General features: G+C 59.8%; 1 protein-coding gene across 1 annotated transcript; it reads left to right on the forward strand.

The window, feature by feature from the left end:
- Nucleotides 1–767: 767 nt before the first annotated feature.
- Nucleotides 768–6,996, forward strand: SP6 (Sp6 transcription factor). The gene is made up of 2 exons (XM_043584213.1): nt 768–1,174; nt 3,375–6,996. Exon 2 carries the CDS (start codon nt 3,433–3,435, stop codon nt 4,561–4,563), a length of 1,131 nt encoding a protein of 376 aa, XP_043440148.1. The 5' UTR covers nt 768–1,174; nt 3,375–3,432; the 3' UTR covers nt 4,564–6,996.
- Nucleotides 6,997–9,634: the final 2,638 nt, after the last annotated feature.

A 9,634-nucleotide genomic window follows, 5' to 3' on the forward strand; every position in this document is an offset into this window, starting at 1 on the left:
GGGGTCGCTCAATTCTTTCCAGAAGTGTCCCTTCCCAGGTCCATTCAGGAGCCTGCCCCAGCTTTCAGGGCTGGGTGCGCGGGGGGGCAAGGGTGGCAGGGCGTATGTAGGCTGAGCAGCTCCCGGACGGAGGGGGTCGCGTACTTGAGAGGTGGTCTTAGGAGGTGCTGGGGTTGCTGCCCAAGGGGAGATGGGGAGTGGGGACTGAGGGGGTCTGGGAGACGAATAGGGGAAGGCAGACCCGGGCAAGTTGGGGAGCAGGGGAGCAGGGCAGAGGAGAAGAGGAGTCCACCCCAAAAAGGCGAGTGGCCGGAGAGGGGGGGGAAGCCAGAAAGGCAGGGCGAAAATGTCCGGGGAGGGTGGTGGTGGTGGAGAGGAGCGGCGGAGAGAATGGTGGAGGAGGGCCACAGCCCAGAGTTCTCACGGCCTAGGCCCGAGGTAGACCGGACACAGCCTTGGCGCTCAGTCCTGTTTCCTTTTCCTCTCAGTACCCGGACCGCGCTGCCGGGCCGGGCGGGTGGATCGAGCGCCCTGGAAGCAAGCGGCGCCCCAAAGGAGTCTCCTTTTCACGCAGAGAACCCGGCCCCTCCTCCAGGCCCCCAGGGTCCGCGTCCTGCTTCCCCCGCCACCCGGAGCCGGCTCCGGGGCAGTTTTCCACCCGAGGGGCGTGTCTCGGAACCTGGGGAACGCTCCGCCCAGGACCCCCTCCTGAGGACTGGAGGGGCGAGGGAGGAGCGAGGGAGGGGCGGGAGGCGACCTAGTTAGCGAGCCCGCCCCCTCTCCGCCGGCCGGGCCTCGCCGGGCCTCCCGTCCGGCCGAGCCCGCAAGGGTTAAAGGCGGCGGCAGGTGAGGTGGGCGGGGCCGCGGACTCGGGGAAAAAGGAGCGCAGGGCAGAGGATGAAGGCAGAGAGCGCGGGTGAGTCACGGGCGGAGCTGGCCTCGCTCGCTCGCTCGCTCGCTCCCTGGCTCCCGCCCGCCCTCCGCCCTCCCGCTGGCCCTCCGCCCCTCCTCCGCCTCCCGCTGCCCGCCGCCCGCCGCCGGGTCCGGTCGCGGCCCCCGCTCGTCCTCGGCTCCTGCCCCTCGCCTCCGGAGAGCCCGCCGGCGCGCGGGGCCCATGAGCGCCCGTGGGTAGCGCGCCAGCCAGCCGTGCCCGGAGCCCGAGCGCAGCCTCCAGGTAGGAGCCAGGGTCTGGGCGGCCAGGGGTGCGCGATCCCGGGCTCCTCTCGGAAAGACGCGCCGCGCACTCGCCACAGCCTCCGGTGGCCTTGGGGGAGGTGGTCCTAAAGAATCCGAGGGGCGTGGAGCCCCGGCCGAGTGAAACCTGGGCGGAAGGGCGAGACGAGGGACCGAGGAGGCTGGAGACCGGGGAAACTGGAGCGACTGGGACAACCGGAGGACTGGAACCTTGAGGACTGGGAGTACGGAAGTCCTGACCACCTGAGCGCCGGTGATCGGGAGAGGGAGGCGGCGGAAGGGGGAAGAAGGGTGTCTCTACCCGGCTTCCTGCGTTGGGGAGCGGGAAGCCGGGAGTGCGCGCCCTGCTGTCTCCCTTCCCGAAACTTTGCAGGCAGGCCGTGGCATCCCAGGACCGGACTCCCTGGCCCTGTGTCGGGAGAGGCCACTCTGGAGCCTGGGTCGTTAGCTTCCCCGCCCCCCGGTCCCTGGGGCAGTTCCCAGACGCCAAAAGCTATTAGGGTCCCAGGCCTCTTTGCTCCCGCCCAGCCCCTTCTGGGCTGCCCCGCCTGGGCCTGAGGCTCCATCCCTGCTACTTCACCCTTGTTCCTTTTTTGTGGTAAGGCAGCGGGAGCCTGAGTAGGCGCCCCAGTCCCCCTCTCCCTCCCTCTCCAAAACTACCAGGGACACCTCTTTGGTCCCAGAGGCCAAAGGTGGTAGGGTCAGCTGAACCCTGCTGTGGGAAGAAGTCCCTGCCCTAAACCACGGCACCTCCTCCCCCACCATCAGAGAAGGCCAGGCACACAAGCCCGGACACCTGAGGCACCAGGGCTCCCAGGCTTTAGAGAGGTGGTGAGAGAAAAAGGACTTTCAAGTCACAGATACGTGGTTAAGAAGGAGAGGGGTGGGTATCTTTTGGTTCCCAACGGTGTAGGGAAAGGGTAACAGACCAGGAGTCCGGAGACCTGGTTCACAGAGGTACATAAAGTATGCATTTGTTGATTGAACAAATAAATGAATGTCTGTTCAAGTCATTTCTCCAAATGCTGCCTCAGTTTCCTCTTTTTTTTTTTTTTAAATAAGAGGGTTGGCCTGAAGCAGTGATTCTCAGTTTGTCTGTATATTAGAACTGTCTGCAGAACACCTAAGAACGATCGAAGCCTAGAATGCACCCCCTTATATAGTCTCTTGGGGTAATTCTTCTCAGTGTCTGTGATTCTGGCTTTCCTTGTTGCCCTCCGCTGTCCCCACTTCGACTCTGCATCCCGTAAGGGGGTGACAGTTTTACCTTTCAGAGCTTGCTAGTGAGCTCTTCTCTCGTTGACCCCCTTCTCTGGGGAAGCTGACCCCTCCCAGCTTCACATCGGGGTCTCCCCCAGATTGGAGGAGGGCACGGGTAACAGCCAGACAGCCAGCTGTGTGGCTGTGTGGGTCAGGACAGGAGAGGAAGCTTAACTTTCTCTGGTGGGGAGAGGTCCCCTGGGAATCAACACTGAACCTGCACCCCAGGGAGGTGAATTCCTGCCTGAGGGAGAGGGGTGGGGGCCAGGAATGGAAGTGGGTTTGGTGGAGCCATCTGGACAGAGAGCGGAGGGCAATGGTAGAGAACAGTGAAATGCTCTTCCTCATTGAACATGCCTCAGGGGCGGAACGAGGTCTCTTTCCCCAGTATCTCAGAACCTGCTTTGAGCTTTGGAAAATCAGGTCACCTCAAGCTTTGAGTTTCAGAAACAGACCACCTCCCTCTCCTCATCTGTGTCCTGAGTTAAACTAGGGAAGCTCGAGATGGGTGTAGAGCCTCCATTTGGGCTGGAAGCAGGGCTGCAGAAGGTAAACGCCACACTGCCCTTTGCGCTGGTCTGGGCAGATAGGGTGGGGATGGTTTTAGCATGGAACTGTAGGTGTATCTGACCTACCAGCCTGGGACCAGCCCAACTGTCAGGATGAGCTGGGCCCCATAGGAGGGATCAGCTAGGAGAAGGTAGACTCCCCCGCCTTGGCTGAGAACCTCACACCCTCAACCCTTCCTAGCACTCCCAAATTCTGTTAACTGGTCGTTAGTCCCCACTCGGAGGTGTGCTCCTCTTTTGCAGCGGCCAGTCCCAGTCGGGAGAGGAGCACTTTGCGGGGAGGCCGTCTGGGTTAGGACTGAAAGTGACTTGGTTACTTTGCTCACTTCACCTCCTCTTTGCCTCCTTTAGGTCCTACCTGAGGTGCCCCTGACCATCCCTGTTCCCCACCCCACCCCGGATCCCGGCAATGCTAACCGCTGTCTGCGGCTCTCTGGGCAGCCAGCACACGGACGCGCCTCACGCCTCCCCGCCGCGCCTCGACCTGCAGCCTCTCCAAACATACCAGGGCCACACGAGCCCGGAGGCCGGGGACTACCCCTCCCCGCTGCAGCCTGGGGAGCTGCAGAGCCTCCCGCTGGGCCCTGAGGTGGACTTCTCACAGGGCTATGAGCTGCCGGGGGCCTCCTCTCGGGTAACCTGTGAGGACCTGGAAAGCGACAGTCCCTTGGCCCCGGGACCCTTTTCCAAGCTCCTGCAGCCGGACATGTCCCACCATTACGAATCGTGGTTCCGGCCAACTCACCCAGGCACTGAGGATGGCTCCTGGTGGGACCTTCATGCGGGCACCAGCTGGATGGACCTCCCCCACACTCAGGGCGCGCTCACCTCGCCTGGCCACCCCGGGGCGCTTCAGGCTGGCTTGGGGGGCTACGTCGGAGACCACCAGCTTTGCGCACCGCCTCCCCACCCGCACCCGCACCACCTCCTCCCAGCCGCCGGAGGGCAGCACCTCCTGGGGCCTCCCGACGGGGCCAAGGCCTTGGAAGCGGCCGCCCCGGAGTCCCAGGGGCTGGATTCCAGTCTGGACGGAGCAGCCCGGCCCAAAGGCTCCCGGCGGTCAGTGCCCCGCAGCTCAGGCCAGACCGTGTGCCGCTGCCCCAACTGCCTGGAGGCGGAGCGACTGGGGGCTCCGTGCGGGCCCGACGGGGGCAAGAAGAAGCATTTGCACAACTGCCACATCCCGGGCTGCGGGAAAGCCTACGCCAAGACGTCGCACCTGAAGGCGCACCTGCGCTGGCACAGCGGCGACCGTCCCTTCGTGTGCAACTGGCTCTTCTGCGGCAAGCGCTTCACGCGCTCCGACGAGCTGCAGCGCCACCTCCAGACCCACACGGGCACCAAGAAGTTCCCCTGTGCCGTCTGCAGCCGCGTCTTCATGCGCAGCGACCACCTGGCCAAACACATGAAAACCCACGAGGGCGCCAAGGAGGAGGCTGCCGGGGCGGCCGCGGGCGAGGGCAAGGCCAGCGGAGCGGTGGAGCCCGCCGGGGGCAAAGGCAAGCGGGAGGCCGAGGGCGGCGCGGCTCCCTCCAACTGAGCTCCGCCGGTACCGCCCCCCCTCCATTGGTCTTCCCTGGGGGCATCCGAAGAGCTTTCCTCCTGGCCTGATGCCTTTGGGGGGCGACTTGAGGAAGAGGAGAAGGTGGTTATTTATTGAGGGGCAGGAAAAGTGGTGCCGGGTCGGGGAGACGGGGCGCTAGGTAGGGGTGTTTTGGTCTCGGGACCGGACGAAAAGTGTTTGGCTAGGCTGGGGGAGCTGCGCATGCCCCTCTGCCCCCCCCCCCCCTTCATCCCTTATTTCGCTCCTGTCCCCAGGCTCGGGGGTTGGGGTGGGGTACCCCTACCGCGCCTGGAGGGTGGAGGGGACCTGCTGGAAGAGACGGCGCGTCCCTGGAGCAGAGAGGAGTGGGGCCGCCCCGGGCGCTGAGGGTAGTTGTCTGGACACGTCCTTAGCGCCTGGGAACCGGGACATAAAAGCGCCTCCGGACCCGCCCTGCGGCCCGGGTCCCTTTCATCCCGCTTTTAGTGCTTCTGTCCCTATGGTTTCCCGAGGGAGAGCTGAGGTGGGGTAGGGGAGGCAGGGGTCCCCCTTAGGGAGCGGTCTCTATCTGGTTGGGAGGGTTGTTGCTGTAGAAATAACTCCTTTGATGTGCCTCCCGGTTAACCCTTCCAAACCCACTGTGATGGGGCCATGAAGGAAGAGAGGAAGCGGCCAGAATCCGGGACAGCCGTGCAGCCAGAGCTGTGGGGTTGAGGGGAGAGCTAGATTGGGAAGGGGGAGGGCAAAAAAAAAAAGTCCCCTTCTAAAAGGAGAGAAAGGGATTTGGCGGGGCAGTGGAAGGAGCTAACCCCTTCCCTCTAACTCGGATTCAGTCCTTAACTCATGGTTTTTATGAAAAATAAAGTTCAGTATAGTCCACATTCCCCATCTGTTACCTGATGTAGGTTTTCAAAACAGCCAGAAGCCCCCACCCTAGAATTGATGTAGGTCCCTCATCCCAGGTCACCCATCATTTGCTTCTCCCTTAGCGACGAGAGGAAGAGGGTTACTTGGTTGACCAGGGAGTTAGGTGGGGTGTCCCAGCACAGGGACCTACAGTGGTCCCCACTTGGAGCGGGGAGGATTCGACCCCTGCCCACCTGCTCACTAAGCCCCAGCTCTTTCTTTGCTCTGCCCTTTCCTTTCTCTGCTGCCTGCAAGACTGGCCCCTCCTATAGAGTGTGTGTTAGAAGGCCCCTTTCTCCCCATTTTGACTCTGGGCAGGGGGACTCCCTTTGCATATGAAGGAGGTGTTCTCCTAGTGGAAGGGGTCTGTCTTCTGAGGTGATATCCAGGAAGCTGTTCCTGTCCCCTTCTTTAGAAGCTAGAAATACATCCTGATTGTGATCATGGAGTGGGGACTGGGGAGGGGAAAGCCTAGCAGGGGCAGAGCCAGAGTCAGGCAAAGGGAAGGAAGCTGATGGGGGAAGGATCTGGAACTAGCGGGCTTTCCCAGGCTAGAGGTAGAGGCCATAACATTCCCCCTGACTTCCCCTTCCCCCTTGCCCCTCTTTCTCTACCCGGACCCCTATGCGAGGATTAGTTGTGTATTGATTTTTAAGTTATAAGCAAAAGGTATTTTATTTAATATTAGGGCACGTGTGTGTGCATGTTGTTTGTACGTGTGTGTGTGTGTGTTTCTCTACTGAGCCTGGGGTCTCCAGCTAGAGAGACCCCACCTTGTTCACCCCGTCCAAGGTCCTAGGACATAGGCCCACAGCGTCTCTTCCTCCCTTAGGGATGCTGGAGCCCAGTCCCCAGGACTGGGAGCTAACTGGGAAGTGGGTCTGGGGTCTGGGTAGGAATATGTGTTTGTGTAAAAAAGGGAGCCCTTCTTAAAAGGGACAGGGTGACTCTCCCTGAGAGGCTCATGGGCCTGGGGTAGTTTAAGAAGTAATGTTCTTTCTTTTTGCTCCCTCTTTTCCCTACCTCTTGCTACCCCAACCAGAGGTCCCTTTCCTTGCTGAGAGGGTTGGGGGCAGGAGAGATCTGGGAGCGCCTGCAGGCTGCCTGGGCAGGTGGAGAGAGGGGGAGAGAGGGAGGGCACTGTGGGTGTGGGATGCCTTTCTCCTCCACCCATCGAAACCAGCCACCCCCTCCTGGTGCCACCAGGACAGTCTTCCCCAGTGACCATCCTATGGGGAACTCCTGAATGGCTGTTCGAGGTTGTAGGGGGACACCGATGTTCCCCCTACGGAGGCCTTGAGCTCCAAGGGTGCCGGTGCGGGCTTCGGATAGGTTTTCTTCTGCTCCCCTCCTTCATAGATCTAGGTTGCTTGGCTGTCTGCCCCCCTTCTAGGCAGCCCCCTAGAGGAGAAATGTAGGATTTTTTTTTTTCTTTTAACTGCTGTGAACCCACTTTGGGGGCGGGGGGAGGAGGAGGAAGAAACAGCCTGTGTTTTTTATGCCATAATAAAGTCATCAACCACATCATTGCTTCATTTGTCTTCCAGCTCTGGTTTCCTTTTTGACTCAGTGTCCCTTAGCAGTGAGGACGAGGCCGGCTGCTGGGTGGGGTGGACACTTCCCTTTGATCCTGCAGCCCTGCGCAGCCTCACCTCCCTTTGTTTGGGGCAGAGCTGAGCCGATGGAAGAAGGGTCAGATCCTTCCCTGGAGGTGGCTGATGCCGAAGGAAGGAGGAGCTCCCTCCGGGTTGATAGCTGGGCTGACTGTCCCTCCCTGGGGGATAAGAAGGGTGTAGATATTTCCTTCCTCCACATATAAGCCCCCTCTTTCCCCTCCTCTGCCAAGAATGCTGGTTCCCTGCCTTCCCAGGGAGAACCAGCCTCTGGGGCCCCGTCACCCCGCCCCCGTGGGGGTGTGATCAGTCCCTCTGGCTGTCAGTGAGGCGGGGGTGACTGACAGCGATTTCTTCACCCAGGATGATCCCTATCAGGGACAAGGCGATGAAAGGCAGCCAAGATATCTGATGGGCTCCCGCCCAGCTGGAAAGTATGAGGGCAGGATCCTACTGCAACTCTCAGCTAGAGGGCCCGCCACAGTTACACAACCACAGTGTGCACAAACGCACCCTCACTGGACCCATCGGGCATCCTTGGATAGGCAGAAATGCCCATCTGTATACACTTTCCCGGGCTGCCCAATTTCTGGTATTGCAGCTGGTGCCTAGTTCACGTGCAATGAGAAACAAACACCTTATGACTCCAGAGCCCCAAAGCTAGGAAGGTTGACAGAGGATCGATTTGGGACTCCAAAGGGCCAGGTCAGATTACTGGGTAGTTTTACCTTCCCATCCTACATTTTGGCCAAAATTATTATCTTCCCTAGTGGGATTCCGGTTTCCCCCATTCCACCCCTAGCCCAATTTCCTGGAGCCAAATCTGGTACCCAGATCGGCTCCTCTCATCACTTGTTTGGGAGAATCCGGAGTCACAAAGTTTAAGGCCACTTTGGGATATGAGGGGGGCGGGGTATCAGAATGATTTAGGGGGTGGAGCTGGAAGCAGACTCATTTTGGGGGGAGCAACTGTTTATTTTCTCTTGCTCCTGGATTCGGAAGCCTGGGAAGAGGGGCGGGCACACAAAGTTCCAGTGATGGTGACCTCATGCCCATCCGCCCCACTCCTTGGGGTGCTTCTTTTGTCTTCAAAGAGGTTGGGGGCGGGGGGAAGTTAGACCCTAGGAGCCTGGTGAGTCCTCTCCTCCTTTAGCCCATCGATGCCCCCAGGGACAGCAGGGCAGCTGTGGGGCCGGCTGGGCCTGTCTGGGCAGGGCCAGGGCCACCCCTCCTCCCCTCGCAGCTCCTCCTGCTGACCCGCATTCTTAGCGGGGGCCTTTGGTGGGGCTCTGATGTTTGCTCACTGGCTCCGATCGGCAGCAATGCTGCTTGGCTGGCCTGGCCCCCCTGAGGGAGCCCAAGGCCACCATTGATGCCTCAGATCTGGTGCCCCCAACAGGGATGATCCTGGAGGGGCCGGGAGGGAATTAGGGAAGTCAGACCATGTGGGCTGACCCTTTGGGCAACCTCTCTGAGTGGCCATCTGCTGTCTTGGGAGGTGGGAGTACAGGCCTTCTAGGGTGTTCGAGTGAAATCAGGAATGGGAAAGTGACCGAGCCGCAGGCCGCCTGGGAACTGCAGCCTGGGGCTGCGCTGTGGTCCCGCGGACACACACTGCCCCACCGCGGGAAGCAGGGGAAGTGCAGGAGTGGAGCTGGCTTTGCGGCAGGCTGCTTCGGGTGCTCATGTTCGTCAGCACGCAGCCTTGATGTTTGCTTCTGGAATGACGTCCAAGGGCAAGCTCACAAGCCCTCCCCGACAGCGCACCTGAAGACGCCTTCACTTTCCATTAATTCTGGTGAGCCCGACTGCTCAGCATGTTAGCCGTGCAGGTTTGAAAAGAGTCTCAGGATCCAAATAGGCTGTTTCCGCCTGGTAGAGGGCATATTAGAGTCACCCATGGAGTTTTTCAAGACACCCTGATTCATTTTCCAGCACCCCACCAAGTTATGCCCTTAGGGACATATTAGAGCAGCGCTTCTCAAACTTGACACTAGGGGTGGTTTTTTTTAAAAAATAACTTAAAAAAAAAGTATTTATTTATTTAGAGAATGCAAGCAGGGGAGGGTCGTAGAGAGAGAGGGAGAGAGGATCCCAATGCAGAGCTTGACGCAGGTCTCGAACGCACAAACCTTGAGGTCATGACCTAAGTGGAGGTCAGACACTTAACCAACTGAGCCACCCAGGCGCCCCTGCACTGGGGGTGTTGTTAACCTGCTTCAGATTCAGTAGGTTTGAGGTGGGGCCCAAGATTCTGCATTTTTAACAAGCTTTCAGGTGATGTTGATGCGGGCAGTCTGTGGAACACTGAGTAGTGGAGTATGAAAGTATTATGTTGTGCTGTGGGAGTCACGTGGCTGAAAACGAATGTCTCCCCTCCCTCCCCAAACCATGGCTGAGAACCACTGATCTAGTTCAATGCCATCATTTTGCCACTGGGGAAACTGAGGCCCTCAAAGATAAAGTGACCTGCCCAGACAGCCACTGCAGCTCCATAGCAGATGCAAGACAAGATGCCAGTGTTTAGAGTTCCAGGCGATGCTCTTCCC

This window comes from Prionailurus bengalensis, chromosome E1 (genome assembly GCF_016509475.1).
Source record: "Prionailurus bengalensis isolate Pbe53 chromosome E1, Fcat_Pben_1.1_paternal_pri, whole genome shotgun sequence".
Lineage (NCBI taxonomy): Eukaryota > Metazoa > Chordata > Mammalia > Carnivora > Felidae > Prionailurus > Prionailurus bengalensis.

Excerpts from the sequence above, each read along its gene's own strand:
- SP6 (XM_043584213.1), top strand. The coding sequence starts at position 3,433 with ATGCTAACCGCTGTCTGCGGCTCTCTGGGCAGCCAGCACACGGACGCG.